This window comes from Dama dama, chromosome 14 (genome assembly GCF_033118175.1).
Source record: "Dama dama isolate Ldn47 chromosome 14, ASM3311817v1, whole genome shotgun sequence".
NCBI lineage: Eukaryota > Metazoa > Chordata > Mammalia > Artiodactyla > Cervidae > Dama > Dama dama.
The window spans coordinates 63175815-63194276 of NC_083694.1; the positions used below are offsets into that span (position 1 = coordinate 63175815).

General features: G+C 36.5%; 1 protein-coding gene across 3 annotated transcripts in view; it reads left to right on the forward strand.

Moving 5' to 3' along the window:
- HMCN1 (hemicentin 1) overlaps nucleotides 1-18462 on the forward strand; it is a 525163-nt gene that overhangs the window by 186908 nt on the left and 319793 nt on the right. For all 3 annotated transcript variants that reach the window (XM_061160939.1, XM_061160937.1, XM_061160938.1), the window contains exons 5-6: nucleotides 11826-11997; nucleotides 15479-15585. In XM_061160939.1, the coding sequence (XP_061016922.1) occupies nucleotides 11826-11997; nucleotides 15479-15585 (279 nt within the window). The remainder of the gene's footprint in view (nucleotides 1-11825; nucleotides 11998-15478; nucleotides 15586-18462) is intronic.

Below are 18462 nucleotides of genomic sequence, written 5' to 3' on the forward strand. Positions count from 1 at the left end.
TGAAGAGTGCTACATGTCTTCCTTGTGGATATGTAGCATTAGTTCATTGTAGAGATTTTGTAGAACCTAATGGCAATTGCTTAAAATGGTCCCTGTCATTTACTTAATAATCAGTCCACGGATGTGGTATATTTGCAATGTATACCCTTTAACAAGCAAGGGCAATAGTGAAACTCACTGTTGACTGGTCTTCAAGCAACTTAAAAAAAAAAAAAAATCTGACATTGATGGTTGCCATTTGAATGGTGTCATAAGTGGGCAAGAAAGTTGTAATTAATATTTCCTCCAGAAAAATGGGAATGGAGGCAGAGTGAAAGTTTTGAAAACTTTTGTTACAGTGAAAGTAACAAAATTTAAGTTTGCACATGTCCTTTTGTGTGAATCCCTTCCAAGGTACTGGGAAATGAAAGTGTTCACAGTTAAAAATTGTGGCTTGGGGGCATTTGCAAAAGTAAGGTATTTAAACCTGATTGGTTAAGACCATTGTCTCCTTCCGCTTCAGCTGCCCCCCCCCCCCCGCCCCCGCAACACACACACATGTGTCCTGTGTCTCATGACATTGGGGTGATCTTGGCTATTTTTTTTCTTTGAGCTATAGCTCTAGCAATACTTCAAGTGTGCCATGTATGAGGTTAAAATTTTTAAAGTATCTCAGATAATAAAATTATTTTGGATAACTGATATTAGAGAAAAGACTGTCTTTCTAGTCTCTCTACATAAAATATTACATTTTTTGGTCATGGGAACAGACATGCAAAGAGTATGCAGCCAAAGATGCAAGGGGGGAAATATCATAGCCTCTTGACAGTTAACAATAGCAAATTTTATATTAATGTATTTATTTTGGGGATTTACAGTATTTGTCAGCTTTTAATAATTTGAAAGTTATGTGAACCATTTTTTTATTGCACATATATTTTTCTTAAAGAGGGCCCTCAAGTTGTACAAGCGTTCAACTCACAGAACCTATGTCTTGTACTAAATAGGAGGTCTCTGGGGAAACATTTATGATCTATTATCTTTTGCTGAGGCATCTCTCACTGCTCTGTAGTAAAGACCCAGGACTGTCCCCCTGCTCTAAAAGCATGGATTTACTAGGAGTGGAACAGAATGGCTATATTATCCTAGTTTATGATAGCAAATGTCAAATGCCTGTGCTCTGGTTATTTGAATCTGATTTTATAAACTATTATAGCCAGGGCAAATACCTTTTTACCCTGTGGATTTAATACAGAACCTAGTATTTTTTTTTTTTTTAGTGTTTATCAACTTAATATAAAATCTCATTTCAGGTCATTAATCCCTTTCATTTTTTCCTTCAGTGTAATAAACTGTGATAATTAGATTTAAAGTAAATATAAATAGTATTTACTCTAAAGACCTTAATAGGTTACTCATTTTTTTCCTCTTCCTTCACTACCCCTGCCCAATATTCAAAATATCCTCCTGCCTCTGTATCACCTTTATTTTATTTCTTTTTTTTTAATATTAAGTTACTAAAAAAAAAAAAAAGTTTTATTTTGTATTGGAGTGTAGTCAATTAACAAATGTGATGGATTCAGGTGAACAACGAAGGGACTCAGCCATTCATATACATGAGTCCATTCTTCCCCAAACTCCTCTCCCATCCAGGCTACCACATGCCATTGAGCAGAGTTCCGTGTACTATACAGTAGGTCCTTATTGGTTATCTGTTTTAAATTCTGCAGTGTGTACATGTCCATCCCAAACTCCCTAAGTATCCCTTCCCACCCCTCCCCTTCCCCTTCACTTTGCAATCTCTTCTTTTTCAGACATGAAGATTACCTTTTGATATGTGGATGGGCCAGACTTTCTCTGACTTAATCCATTGCTTTCATTTGCTTCCCAAATTTTGATTCTTGATTTACTTTTCTCTTTCCCCCTTGGGAGCTGCTAAGATTTGTATAGTTGATTTCAACCACCATCTCTAGTGATGATTTAGTTGCAGGTGCTAATAAAAAGTTTTACGGTAATTTAGAAGGGAGACTGAAGATAACTTGGCAAGTACTGAGTATTCACCTATATTATTTCAAATAGTACCAGTAAAACCCGGGCTGTTATATAAATTTAAGTGTTCTTGCTATAGATTACAGGGAATCTGGAAAGAGTTAGTATTGCTGAGGTTTTTGTGCATGGTGCCAGATGTTAAAAGCTGCATAGTATTGAAGTTTTACCACTCCTGTAAATCATTTCCCAATCGTTTTAGTCCACACCGATGGCTCCTCTTCTTGACTGCCTGAGGCATACATTGTTACTAACATTTATTCCTTGTGGGGCCTCTGAAATAGCTGGACCTTTAAAATCTTCCAATTGATCTCCTCATCAAATGCACTTAAAGTTATATTATGTGACATCTGAATATATGCTTTTCCTTAAAGCTTCTTGTTTTTGAGTATGTTATTAGTTCTTAGGAAGCTAATTGGAAACATGGAAAGTATGATGAGATCTAGATAACTTCACTTTAAAATCTATCTATAATCAGAACAGAGATACACAAAAGGTTCCTTTTAGTGGCTGAAAGGCCCAGGGGACAGAGAAACTTGCCTGTAACTGAATGTGCTAAAATCTCTAGATAATATGTCAATCAGAATGGATGGGTGCAGATCAACGTAGAAATAGGGAGATAGCTAAGTCATTAAGAGAAATGTTTGCAGTGCCCATCCAAGTTCTGTCTAAAGGTGAGGGAGCCTCCACTATCTGAGTTAGGGTTCACTTGGTCCTATATGGCTCTGATCAGTGATGAAAGAGCTGTAGTCTCTAGACTGTGAGATTTTCCCATCTCATTGGTGAGAACACATCGATTGTGAGGTTAACTTAATCAACCACATGCCATCCCTGTTTAAGGTATCTGAATTACTTCCTCCGTCTTATTCCCAAACCCAGCAAACACAGGACAGTACAGTGGAGTTACATGTTAAGTGTGTGTAGGCGTGCATCTTAGACAAGGACATAATTTGAAATTTGCATATAATAAAAATTATGCTTGAAATCTTTTGAATTAATTTTGAATTAGTAGGATTTAGGCTTAGAAGCCCAAAATTCAGTTCTTTCTTTTTCAGCCTCTTGTAGCTCCCTTTCTTCCTCCTTTCCCTCCTTACTTCTCTCCCTCTCTTTTTCTCTATCTCCCCTCCCCCTCTCCTCCTTCCTGCCTTTTTTCTCTCCTTTTCCTTCACTCCCCTTCTATTTTTTTCTCTCTGTTTTTTTTCCCTTGGGCTAGTTAGAATCTGAGGTTTCTTTCAATGGTAGGAATAAGAGGCAATGGGCACCCAAAGAACTTCACCCTCTATGACATTACAGTGGTTGAGAGCATATGATTTTGACTTGTATGCTTTTTTGGAATTATACATACTAGCAACATGTTATATACTATTATATTTAAATACAGAATATAGAGAAATTGAATGAGGTAAAATTTATAAAGTTCTTAGCATGGGGCTTACATGAAAGTGCTATTTAAGTGGCAGCCATCAAAATAACCATTCAGTTATGATTTGGATTCTGGAATCATAAAGTGTATATTGTGATGTGTGTACCTATTGATTCACTTGTGCATTGTGAAAGGACTCTCCCCATCTAGTTAATTATCACGTCTACTGCATCCTGTGTTTCTCTCTCTCTTTTTTCTCTCTCTCTTTTTTTTTTGGTAAAAACATTTAAGTTCTAGTCTCTTAGTAAATTTCAGTTGTGCTATACAATGTTATCAGCACAATATTTATGTGGAATCTACCAAAAAAAATTCCAGCTCATAGAAACACAGAATGGAAAAGTAGTTGCCAGGGGATCGATGGTTAGGAAAAGAGAGCCTGGTAAAAGGGTCCCAGCTTTCAGCTGTAAGATGAATAAGGTCTGAGGATCTAGTGTATAATAGTCAATGCTTTATGTTTTCGTTATTTTAAATAATGCATATTTCTGGCAAGAGAAATTTCCTCAGTCATTTATAGCGTGTTGAGTTTGTGACACACAGGAATTTTATGAAGATAAATTAATGAAATATACTTTGACACTTCAGAACAGCAGGAATGATTTCACCCTTCAAAAATGTATGAAGTGTGCTTTTATTTTTTCAGCTGTTGTACATTAGAGAACTTCCATCATGTTGAAGGTGTGGTAGTTTTATGCACGTTTTAGATGTTCATAGAGTTGAAGTGGAGGGTCATTTTTGTCATCAACCCTCTGTAGTTCCCCCGTTGAACCCAGATTTTCTAAGGCAATTCCGATTTCTAAGCCTTTTCCCTGTCCCCTCCCTATTGAGCCTCCCCACCCCTGTCCCACCCCTCTAGGTCATCACAGAGCACCAGGCTGAGCTCCCGGTGGTATATAGCAACTCCACACTAGCTATCTATTTGCCATACGGTAGAATCCCAGGCATGGTGGAGCCTGGTGGGCAGCCGTCTCTGGGATCGCACAGAGTCGGACACGACTGAAGTGACTTCGCAGCAGCAGGAGCATGTATATGTCAGCACTACACTCTCAATTTGTCCCACACTCTTCTGCTGTGTTCACGAGTCTGTTCTCTATGTCTGTGTCTCTATTCGTATCTTGCAGATAGTTTGATCAGTACCATTTTTCTACACTCCATATAAGTGTGTTAGTATATGACAGTTGTCTCTTTCTTTCTGACTTATTTCAGTCTGTATAACAGACTCTCTGTTCATCCACCTCAGTTCAACTTATTCAAATTTGTTCCTTTTAATGGCTGAGTAATATTCCATTGTACGTAATGTACCACACCTTTCCTTATCTGTTCATCTGTTGATGGACGTCTAGGTTGCTGAGCCATTGTGTACTGATGGACATCTAGGTTTCTGGGCCGTTGTGCATTAACATCTAAGTTTATTATGGCAGAATGACGTATTTCCTTGTTCGTGTAAGTCCATGGTTGGGAAAGGGCTTCGAGGGGAGCCTCATGACTTTAAATTCCATTATATCGCCAATCTTGGGTTTCCCCTGTGACTCAGAGGTAAAGAATCTGCCTGCAGTGTAGAAGACGTGGGTTTGTTCCCTGGATTGGGAAGATTCCCCTGGAGGACGGCATAGCAACCCATTGCAGTATTCTTGCCTGGATAATACCATGGACAAAGGAGTCTGATGGGCTACAGTCCATAGGGTTGTAAAGAATCAGACACAACAAATGCAGAGGCAACCTATTGAATGGGAGAAGTTAGAATAGTTGCATAGCATATGTTTGATGAGGGATTAATATTCAAAACAAAGAACTCAATAGCAAAAAACCCCAATCAGTTAAAAGTGAGCAAATATATGAATAACTATTTTTCCAAATAGGACATTCAGATGGCCAACAAGTACATGAAAAGATGCTCAATATCACTAATCATCAGGGAAATGCAAATCAAAATCACAACCTCACACTGGTTAGAATGGCCATTTCCAAAAAAGACAAGAAATGACAAGTTGTTGGCAAAGCTGTAAAGCAAAACGAACCCTTGTATACTGTTGGTAGGGATGTAAATTGGTACAACCGCTATATAAAAGAGTATGACGCTTCCCCTCCAAGTTAAAAAGGATCTTGAAAAATGGAAGTTAATCACTCAGTTGAGTCTGAACTTTTGTGACCGCATGGACTGGAGCCCATCAGGCTTCTCCATCCGTGGACTTTTCCAGGCAAGGATATAGGATGGGTTGCCATTCCCTTCTCCACAGAATCTTCCTGACCCAGAAGTCGAACCCGTGTCTCCTGTGTATCCTCCACTGCAGGCAGATTCTTTATCGTCTGAGCTACCAGGGAAAACCCCCAAAATGATCTCATGATCAAGCAGTTCCACTTCTGGGTATTTATCTGAATAAAACAAAAGTATTAACTCAAAAAACATATTTACTTCATGTTCATTGCAGCACTGTTTACAATCGCCAATATATGGAGGCAGCCTAAGTGCCCATCTATAAATGAATGATGAAAATGTGGTATATTTACATATACATATTGGAATATTATTCAGCCATAAAAAGAAGGCAATCTTGTCATGTTTGACAACAGGGATGGACCTTGAGGGCATTATGCTAAGTGAAATAAGTCAGACAGAAAAAGACAAATACGGTATGATTTCACTTATGTGTAGAATCTAAAACAAAAACAAAATAAAACTAAACCAGTAATATATAGAGAACAGAAGGTGGGGATTTGGTGGGGTGGGCGAAATGGGTTAAAGGGGTTCAAAAGGTACAGACGTCTAGTTATAAAATCAGTTAAGTCCTGGGAATGTAATGTAGAGCCTATTAGCTATAGTTAATATATTGTATAGTTGGAAGTTCCTAAGAGAGCAAGTCCTGAAAGCTCTCATCCCAGGAGAAAAAAATGGCAACTATGTGTGGTGATATATGTTAGTTAGACCTATTGTGAGAATCATTTTGCAGTATATTCACATATTGAATCATTATACTGTACACCTGAAATGAATTTAATGTTATATGTTAATCATTCTGATTAAAAAAAGAAAAAAAATTTCTTCCAAAGTTTTTGTCAAATTCTCTCCTTGAAGATGTATGCAAAGTTGATTTCACTTCATTTCTACTTAATGCTATGTATCATGTTTTGTAATACTTAATAATGTAGGCTAGTTTTGTGTTTTGCACTAATATTTGCATTTCCTTCCTGAGTAAAATAGAAATAGGAACTATTTTTAAGTATTAATTATTATGGTAAAATATTTATACTAGGAGAGTGTCTTCAAGGACTCAGGGGCTTTATAAAAAATAACTACTGCACCAGAATCAGTATGGTTAGGTGTTTGGAAGGTACAAGAACTCACATATTAGTTTCCCTCATTTGTAAAGTAAAGGAGCTGGGTTAGATGTTCTCAAAGGCCTTTTGAGATTTAAACTGCTAAAAATCATTAGAGACTGTTTTTACGTTAAAACTTAATGCACAGTGCCTCAGTGGTTTGAAACACTAAACCAATGGTTTAGTAAAAATGTACTCATTCAAGGGATCTCACATTATTCTAGTTCACTTCTTTTTATTGTTACTATCTAAGGTCCTTTCCAATCTCATAAGACCATTTCTCATGGTTAGACAAAGTTTTGTTTCTTTTTCCTTATATGTGGCAACATTAGAGGCCAGAAACCTCACTTTTGGTGATTGTGTGGCTTGTAGGAATCTGCTTTTATTCACATGTTGATGATATCTGTATTTTCTAATAAAGTGGGTTGCATCTGTCTTCAATTTGATTTTTTTCCTATAATTGTATAAAAAAGTGATTTGAGACTTGTGACAGAAGTCTGCACTGTATCTTTCCCAACCAGTAATATCATGATACATGGTCATCTCTTTGTGAAAGCCTCATAAATGTTGATGAATTGGAAACAGTATTAAGAATAAACCAAAAGCCCACTTATATTTCCTACCATTTAAATGCAGTTCCTGTATGAAAAGGCAACTAAATCAGAAAGTTTTCCATTTTCGCAGGAATGCCTAGAACTTAGTCCTTTTCATCCATAACTAACAGACAATAGTATAATTTTCCAGTGATATATCATAACCTTTTTACATTCATTTCAAAGGACAGATGTATTTGAGGAGTCATGCAGAATACACATTTAAAGAAAGGTGTACTATATTAAAAATTGATTTCAGTTTTATTTCTGCTCAACACTATTGCATTTCATTGTTGAACTTCAGATACTAAAATAGCTTTTTTTTCTAATTCTTTTCTTTCTTACTTTGAGAATTATTTATGACCACATTTTGTGTCTTGTCCTTAAATGTTCATTCCATTTATCTGATTTCTCTTGTCTTTGCCTTCTTTAGTCTCTAAGTCAGACATTATTCTCAAAGTTATTTATCACCAGTAAAATTTATCAAGTGCTTTCTCAGAGAGTAAATCAGTTCTTTGCATTCCTTTGAGTTAGGCGGCCATGATCCATGTTGAAGACATAAAAATGTCAACACTGACTTTTAAAATATGTGTTCTATTTATGGTCAAATATTAGCAATAATCAGTCTCTGGCTTCTATAGCCACATGGACCGATTTGATTGGCAGAATGATTCATATCTTCCTGTTCATGCATGATAGATCACTCCGAACCCATTTTTCAAAATATGGCATCTGCTTCTTTAGGTAATGATATCGATACATACCTATCTCATATGTAAAATCCCAGGTGCTTTATATGGTTAACATCTGAGGAAATATATCATTTGATTTATGCGGTAATTAACTGTAATAGACTTGTTTTTTTGTGCTCAGTTAGTTGATGATACCACTACAAGCTTTTCTTTGTAAAATACTTCTGTCAAAGTATTACTTTTCTGCTTAAAGCAGGAATTCCTTCGGAAACTTTTCACTTATGTCGTTAGGATAGAATCCGATTGTCATAGCTTGACTTTGTGACCATACATACACTGCCCCTGACATAAGCTTCCAACCTCATCTGCTTCTTGCTTTTCTGAACACTTAACTGTAGCCAGTTAGATGCACTCATGTTCCCAAAATATGAGCACTTCTGTCTCTGTATGTTTTTCAGAACTTCTCTTCTACCTGGAATGACTTTGTGTCTGTTTTTCATTTACAGAAATCTTGTCTTTCAGGGATACATTTTTTTCTCACTTTGCCCATGAAGTCATTATTGAAATTTTCAATTAGGGGAAGGGAAGGGAAGGGAAGGGAATTCAGTTGGAGATGGAGGAAAACATTTGACTATGCATTATGTGGCAAGTACTATGATGGGCAGTTTACATACGTTATTTCAACAAAGGCTTCCTGTTTTATGAGTTCCTTTCTTTTATTTAAGAAGTTCAGTTTAGTTGCTCAGTCATGTCCAACTCTTTGCAACCCCGTGGACTGAAGCATGCCAGCCTTCCCTGTCCATCACCAACTCCCAGAGCTTGCTCAAACTCATGTCCATCAAGTTGGTGATGACATTCAACCATCTCATCCTCTGGCATTCCCTTCTTCTCATCTCCTGCCTTCAACCTTTCCCAGCATCAGGGTCTTTTCTAGTGAGTCCGTTCTTCACATCAGGTAGTCAAAGTATTGGAACTTCAGCATCAATTCTTCCAATGAATATTCAGGACTGATTTCCTTTAGGATTGATTGGTTTGATCTCCTTGAAATCCAAGGAACTCTCACGAGTCTTCTCTAACACCACAGTTCTTGGCCCTCAGCTTTTTTTATGGTCTGGCTCTCACATCCATACATGACTACTGGAAAAACCATAGCTTTGACTATGTGGTCCTTTGTTGGCAAAGTAATGTCTCTGCTTTGTAAAATACTGTCTAAGTTGGTCATTGCTTTTCTTCCAGGGAGCAAGCGTCTTTAAATTTCGTGGCTGCAGTCACCAATCTGCAGTGATTTTGGTGCCCAAGAAAATAAAGTCTCTCACTGTTTCCCCATCTATTTGCCATGAAGTGATAGGACCAGATGCCATGATGTTTGTTTTTGAATATTGAGTTTTAAGCCCGCTTTTTCACTGTCCTCTTTCACTTTCATCAAGAGGCTCTTAGTTCCTCTTCTCTTTCTGCCAGGAGAGTGGCATCTGCATATCTGTGGTTATTGATATTTCTCCTGGAAATCTTGATCCCAGCTTGTGCTTCCTCTAGTCCAGCATTTCCTTCTCTTGTGGTTCAGATGGTAAAGAGTCTGCCTGCAGTGCGGGAGACCTGGGTTCAATCCCTGGGTTGGGATGATCCCCTGGAGAAGGAAATGGCAACCCACTCCAATATTCTTGTCTGGAAAATTCCACGGATGGAGGATCCTGGTGGGCTACAGTCCTTGGGGTCACAAAGAGTTGGACATGACTGAGCAACTCCAGTTTCATCAATTTCATTCATGTTCATCCATTTCATTCACTTTCATCAGTACTCAGTACCTACAAGAGTTCTTTGAACAATGAACATTTATTTAATGAATAAACACAATTGCCTCACACTGTTAATTTTATGATAATGTCTTAGCCACTTTCCTCATTCTTGGGGACAAAAAAAAAAGATGGGGATCCTTTTGACAGAGATTGAAATTATTACACAATACTTTTGTTTGATTCATTGATTTGTGACTACCATTATTGAAGTTTTAAAAATACTGTTGTTTGAGTAGCTTGGTGTAGCTTAATACCCAGTGCTGTTCAGTGTTTAGTGAGTAATTATGAGGGCAATTATTCATGATGGAATACCGTCTTGAAGGATAAATGAACCAGAGGAAGATCTTAGGTGGATTAAAGCTTAATATGATCTAGGAGTAATGGTAGTAAGTTCAGCTAAGCAGTACCTGTCCAGACATGCCCTGTAAAATGAGGAATTGTATTTGCTGTTGCAGAGCATTTCTGTGGACTAGGCTTCCTTCAAGAGCACGCCACTTCACTTGGTTCTAACCTGAAGGATTTTTCCACTTTAAAAAACATAATGATTATTTTTCCCATTATTTTTTGTTATTTTTTATTTTATCATAAAAATGAATGTTTTGCTGGCATTGCAATTATTTTTCAATAATTAATATACTATAGTGTACTCTATTACAGTAATTCAGTACTCGATATATTGAAATTGGATTTGATAATTTGCTAATTGTCTTTTATTAATTGAACTTTGAAAAAAAAACTGAGAAAGAAAGAATAGAGGGAAGAAGAATCTCAGTATTGCCATTACCTAGTTTTCTGTAGATTCTTTTCATTTCTGTTGAGGAATGGAACTGTCTGTAGTACCTATGCAAGTAATATCTTGCACAACTAGTTTTTGGACACTGTAATCTCATTTTGAATATATTACTCCAAGATATAAAATTTGAAATTTTTTTTTTTTTTTGGTAAAATTTGAAATTTGAGCATGGGTTAAACTAATATTTTATTCTGAACCTGCTATAATAAGTGGATATAGGGAGAGTTAGGCTTTAAAAAAAAATATAGCAGTGTGTACATGTCAGTTCCAAACTCTCATCTGTCCCTTCCCCTTTTCCCGCTGCCCCTAGGTAACCATAAATTCATTCTCTAAGTATGTAAATATCTTTCTGTTTTATAAATAAATTCATTTTATCATTTTTTGGAGATTCCACTATAAGTCATATCATATGATATTTGTCTTTCTCTGACTTACTTCACTTAGTATGATAATCTCCATGTCCATCCATGTTGCTGCAAATGGTATTATTTCATTCTTTTTTATGGCTGTGTTTTTACCACATCTTCTGTTGATGGACATTTTCTTGTCTTAGCTGTTGTAAATAATGGTGCATTTAACATTGGGGTATGTCTATCCTTTCAAACCATATTTTTCTCTGGATATATACCCAGGAGTGGGATTGTTTTTAAGAAACCTCCATACTGTTCTCCATAGTGGCTGTACCAATTTACATTCCCACCAACAGTGTAGGAGGGTTTGCTTTTCTCCACCTCCACTCCAGCATTAATTGTTCATAGATTTTTTTGATGATTGCCATTTTGACTGGTGTGAGGTGATATCTCATTGTGGTTTTGATTTGTATTTCTCAAATAGTTAGCATTGTTGAGCATGTGCCTCTTTTCATGTGCCTCTTGGCCATCTGTATGTCTTCTTTGCAAAAATGTTTATTCAGGTATTTTGTGCATTTTCCAATTGGGTTATTTATTTATTTATTTTTATATATTGAGCTGCATGAGCTGTTTGAAACTTTTGGAGACTAATCCCCTGGGGAGTACATTTTTCCTGTTCTGTGGATTGAGAAAGTTTGTCTTGATTGTGATTGAAATAAGCCTCACACAGTACAGAAAGCGACCATGTCATTTCATTAAGCAAATCAGCTACTGCTTCAGCAATTCGAGGTGGTATAAAGCTGTAAATATTTTGATATCACTCATATTTCTCTTTTTCTTATAGGTTTTAAAATGGGTGGAAGAAGCAGTGCAGGCTTCCAAGGTTCACCTCTTATCAACAGATCATTTGGAACAGGCTGTAAATACTTGGAAAATTCCCTTTGATCCCAGTCTAAAAGAGGTTACTGTGTCTCTGAGTGGCCCTTCTCCAATGATTGAAATTCGCAATCCTTTAGGTGAGATATGTGGAATATTCATATTAAAAATATTTAAAAATATAGAATATGAAAAAAAATAGAAAAACCATGAAAGGTAAAAGATTTTTAACACACTTACTTGTTCAAATTAATGCTAACTTTATGAATAAATTCAACCAACTCAAAAGTGACTGGAGAAGATGTTTGAAAGTTAAAACTGAGTATTTTTAGTCATAACTATCATTGAGTTAACATGAGATTCAAAAAACTGAAACTCTTAATAATTTAAACAGATGGCATTTACTAACTTAACTGTAACTGAAGTCTCCAAAAAAATATTTCAGATGAACCTGAAATATTTCTTCATCTTTATATGAGGAAATACTTCACAGTAACTTATTCTGTAAAATTCAGTGTTTTGTCATTTTTACGTGAATCATATGAAAAAAGTCCTTTATTACCAAAACAACTGTCTAATTTTTTATCATAGCATTTTCTTGATAAATTTTAATTTTACAGGTTGTTCTTGTTCAGTCGCTAAGTTGTGTCCGACTTTTTGCAACTCCATGGACTGCAGTTTACCACCAGGCTTTCCTATTCTTCACTATCTACCAGGGTTTGCTCAAACTCATGTTCATTGCCTCAGTGATACTATCCCAGTGATACTATCCAACCATCTCATTCTCTGTTGCCCCCTTCTCCTCCTGCTCTCAATCTTTCCCAGCATCAGGGTCTTTTTCCAATGAGTTGGCTCTTCACATCAGGTGGCCAAAGGATAGGAGCTTCAGTGTCAGTCCTTCCAATGAAAATTCAGGGTTGATTTCCTTTAGGTTCGACTTATTTGACGGCCTTGCATTCCAGTGGACTCTCAAGAATCTTCTCTAGCACCACAATTTGAAAGCATGAGTTCTTTGGTGCTCAGCCTTCTTTATGGTCCAATTCTCACATCTGTGCATATTTGCTGGAAAACCATAACTTTGTACGTACTTTTATCGTCAATGTAGGTCTCTTCTCTTCAATATGCTGTATAGGTTGTCATAGCTTTCCTTCCAAGGAGCAAACGTCTTTTAATTTCATGGCTGCAGTCACTGTCCACAGTGATTTTGGAGCCCAAGAATATAAAATCTGTCACTACTTCCACTTTTCCCCCCTCTATTTGCCATGAAGTGGACTGGGTGCCATGATTTTAGTTTTTTGAATGTGAGCTTAAGCCAGTTTTTTTCATTCTTTCCTCCCACCCTCATCAGGAGACTCTTTAGCTGCTCTTCAGGAGACAGTTTCTCAGGAGACAAGTAAACTCTGCTATTCCCATCTCTTTAAGAATTTTCCAGTTTGTTGTGATCCACACAGTCAAAGGCTTTAGTGTAGTTAATGAAGCAGAAGTAGATGTTTTTCTGGAATTTCCTTGCTTTCTCTGTGATCCAATGAATGTTAGCAATTTGATCTCTGTTTCCTCTGCCTGTTCTAATCTAAATCCAGCTTGTATATATGAAAGTTCTTGGTTCACGTACTATGGAAGATTAGCTTGAAAGATTTTGAGCATTACCTCGCTAGCATGTGAAATGAGCACAATTGTGCAGTAGTTTGAACATTCTTTGGCATTGCCCTTCTTTGGGATTGCAATGAAAAGTGACCTTTTCCAATCCTGTGGCCATTGCTGAGTTTTACAGGTTTGCTGGCATATTGAGTGCAGCACTTTTACAGCATCATCTTTTAGGATTTGAAATAGCTCAGCTGGAATTCCATCATCGCCACTAGCTTTGTTTGTGGTAATGCTTCCTGAGGCCCATTTGACTTCACACTCCAGGATGTCTGGCTCTAAGTGAGTGATCACACCATTGTGTTTATCCAGGTCATTAAAACCTTTTTTGTATAATTCTTCTGTGTATCCTTGCCACCTCTTCTTAATCTCTGCTGCTTCTGTTAGGCCCTTACTGTTTCTCTCTTTTATCACGCCCATCCTTGCATCAGATGTTCCCTTGTTATCTTCAGAAGCATATTGCACACCTTCTAATCTGGGAGGCTTGTCTTCTGGTGTCTTTTTGTCTTTTTATACTCTGTTGGGTTCTCGAGGCAAAAATACTGTAATGATTTATGATCCTTCCCCCAGTGGACCACATTTTGTGAGAACTTTCCACTATGACCCTTCGTGGATCACAGCTTTGTCGTGGCAAAGGGGCTTGTGTAATTTTACAGGAGACAGTGGTTAAAAAACATTTATATTCTCATTAGAATAATGTTTTAATTTGTTCCTTCAATAATTATATGGTATGATTCTCAGTTTTGGCTTAATTCCATCTCTGGTTAAATTTACAAGACTTAAGGTTGAATTGAATAGTAATCTTAAAAAAGAAACCTAATTTTTCTTAATATTCGTGTTTAGGAAATTTTTTAACCAATGATGTTTGCACAGTATTTTTATTCCTATTGTAGCTGAAGTATATGTTACATTTTTTAAACCTTTGTGAACATTTATAAATTGGGAAGGAGTAAAACTACCTTTTTTACTTTATTTGAATCTTAGAAAATGACATACCTTAGAGAAAATAGCGTGTGAAATTGACCTCAAAGGCTCCAACCACACTTAACAATCAAATTTAAATTTATGAGCAAGCAAAACCAATCTTGTGAGACTGTTTGGTCTTGAAAATAGATTTGTTTGTAGAAATGGATTTGTCGTTTTAGGTAGCATTCTTCTAGTACCATCTATCCTATCTACACAGGAAAGATTTGTGTTGTTCATTATCTGGATTGAAAGTACCTGTAACCATTGCCTTAAGTTCTGCTACTTTAAAAATTCATTGACATTGATATTTTAAAAGTCTTTTGCAGTGATTATAAAACTTCTGATGCAAACATGGGATTCTTTTAATTGATTTGTTTGCGTAACTGCAGAAATAGTCCACACGAGAGCCAAGACTGAAGTGAATAAGTAAACTATGGCTTAATTCCAAATTTGCTTTCCTTCGTAAGTTCCAACTGTCAGATACTGTATATTGATCTCAGTTGGAGATGATACTGTGTTACTTCATTATACTGTCTCCTCTAATTATTCCTTTGACAAGTAAAAGCTTTCTCCTGTACTTCATGGAAAACTGAGGTTTTATACTTTCTGCAAAGTTATGCCCAGGGCTCTTAATGTTAGTAATATTTTGAGTCATCTCCAAAAAGATATTTATTCTAGTTTACTGTTTTGCCATCTCTTAAGTCTAAATGTCTCTAGTGACTGTACATAACTTCTTTGTAGCCATAATAATCGTTACCTAGATTAACTTTGGAAATATGATTATCATCTTCCATGTTACTCTGTTTTTAAGATCACATCAACATAGCAAATAGGAATCTGTTACTTCAATTACAGTGTTCAGAAATGGTAAAGTTGAGTATATTTTAGATATAAAACGATGTTTTGAGTTAGAGGTGTAAATGTCTGTCAGGTAATTTGTACTGGAAATGTACACAGCTGATATACATAGCTGAAATAAAGATTATGCTTGTAACCTCTACGTCTGTCTTTCAGGAAAGCTGATAAAAAAGGGATTTGGCCTGAATGAGCTATTAAATATTCATAACTCTGCCAAGGTGGTAAATGTTAAAGAGCCAGAGGCTGGAATATGGACAGTGAAGGTACTGTTATTTTATAGAGTATCTGCTGTTTTATTTTGATGTTGGCATGTTTTATAAAATGTATATAATAGTTTATTTATATCTTCTCTAACGATCATGGAGAATGCTTTTGCTAAAAATCAATAGACATGTTGCATTCTTTGGAGTTGTCTTGATCATATGAATTGATAGTGTTTGGTTTTGATGACTATGAAAGGGATCAGTACCACCATAAATAGACTTAAAATGCTCAGGTAGTTTTCCTATCATCGAATCTGTAGATTGATTATATTAGCCACTGTCTGCCTCCAAAATAATCAGAGATGGAACCAGTAGACAATGATGTTTAGGGACATAGGCCCCAGTGTGGAACTGCCCTGGGTTTGAATCTCAACACCACAACTTAAAAGCTGCAATCCCTTAGAACTATAGCTTATCTTGATTTTCTTTCCACCTCTTTAATATAGGATGGCAATAATAGTCCTTTCCTTCATAGAAGTGTTCTGAGAATTAAATGAAGATGATACAAATGAAGTCTTTGACATAGTTCCTGTTACAAAATAAGCACTCAAACATTGCTCGTTATTGGTGTTTAGTAGACCTACATTCATTGTGTGCTTGAACACAAAATGTTATTTGTATCCTAGAGTCACATTAAGTAGTATATGTTCATACTAAGAAAGCATTGCATTTTGGCAATGTGGAGGAAAGAACGTGTTTGCCTTCGAAATTCAGGATACCATAAATCTGAGATCTAGTCCTGCTGCAAATTATATGTGGGACCCTCCCTAGTAGATGCTGTGCATGGCTTGCCCATATTTCTCAGAAATTTCAGTATGCTCTGGCCTGCTTCCAACCCTAGGATCTGCATTTCTGTGTGTGTGAGAAGGTTTTTGTTTTTTTTTAAAAGATAGAACAGGAGAAGGCTGTTCAGCTAGAGAATTAAACCCCTCTCTAGAGCAGCTTTCAGCCCCTGCTGGAATAAGTGCCAGTTGTCCACAGGGAGAGCAGGCTTAAAGGCACACCCTTCATGTGCTGTGTGTATTACTTTTCCTCTTCCGTTAGAATCCCTTGTAACTCCCAGATAAACAGTTTACTCTGGAATACTGGGACAACTCAAATGAGGATTCCCCTTGCATCATTTACTCTTTCACTATCTCAACTTCCCTACATGAAGAAAGAAAAGAAAATGAGATCAGTTGGCTCATTTCAAATTAGATAGCTGCTGTGAAAGTACATGGAGGTGTTATACCATAGAAATTTTGCATTCCAGTTTTTTTTAAGAAATACTTAACTTTATAAAATTAAAGAATAAAAGTATTCACTGTAACTCCATTTAAGTCCTAGAATATCAGTGTTTCTTTTCCTCACAACTGTCAGTCTTATAAGGAAAATAAAACAGTAATATGGATATTTTAACATGAATAATATGGAATAAGGGTTTAAGTAAAAAGGCTATGTAAAATAAAATTAGTAACTTTTATTGAATGGACCACAAACAGTCCCATCTGCCTGTGTTATCCCCCAGTTCCTTGCACAAAGCAGTTGCTCAGTCCTTCCTGAGTGCATCAGATAGTCAATAATGAAGTGTTTCGCTGTTATATTTTAAATAAATGCAGCCAAATTTGACATTACAGGTATTTTGACCAACTTGCCTCAAATATAACTAGATTGAGTCTGACTTTCTGTGACCACAGTGGAAAGGAGTATAAGAAGTTCTGAGTCTCTGTATCCTCCAAACATTTTAATTTAAGCATGTTCTAAGTCAGCAGTCTTGGGCTAGCAAGTTCACTAAGGTAATCTGTTCTTGCTCTCTGACGAGTAACATTAAGTTGTCTGTTATTGACTTTGAGATGCGTACAAGTGATACCATTCTTCTGTATAATTAGCAACTGATTGTGAAGTATTTGAACCCATTTTATAGGTGATTTGGATTGCTACCAGTGGTATTTCCTCTAATAAAACTCTTGCCTAGAAGGGGGATGTTTTACATATCTGATGTTTTTCCTTGTGCCTGACACACCTATTCATCCAGTCATCCATTCAATAAACCTTTACTGAGTGTCTGATTCTGGCCGTGTTCCATGATACTTAATGGGCACTGAGTACATCTTAATTGATCATTAGAACAGAGAGTCATTGAGGATTAATCTGTGAGTGAGGAAGGAGATAAGATGATAGGAACACTGTTTAGACAAGTCTCTAAACTTGGTCTCCTGTAATTAAGAAAACAATAAAAAGACACTATCTATTATCACAGTATTTTAAATTCATATCTAATCATCATCAAAGAAGCATCTGGTCCTGATGTTACACAATATCTGATGTACAATTAGTGATATCTAAACAAAGGATGAGAATTACAATGCAAGTAAAGATAATGAACTTATTTTGCTCCTGAATGAAATACTGAAATAATGTGTCAGGTTGGCGTAAAGGCAGTTGAGCTGAATCTACCGACATAAATATTGCTGTTGGCTTTGGATCTCCCTTTTGGATGGCTAATGAAGGATAACATTTTACATGTGTGTTTTCTCAAGAGGAGAAACGTCTGAGATTAGACAGCACATCCCTGGTGCCATCTGTCTTAGGCTCTGCTACCTGGAAAGTGTCTGCTCTATCACTGGAATTACTAACAGCTTTTTTGACTGTTTCCCATAACAGTTTTAATCTCATGTGTAGAACACAGCCCATCTCTTATTTGACCTTAGCATGGTATTCAAGGAGCACCAAATTGAGCCTCAACCAGTCTTTTTGGTTATCTTCCACCATGTGCCTTTCTACTCTAATCAAATATACTTTTGCAGTGTCTCTCATCTTCTCTTACCACATTCTCTTGGTCTGTGCTTTCTCTCAAGCTGTTGCTTCTTTCTAGAATATTCTTCTTTTCTTATTTTA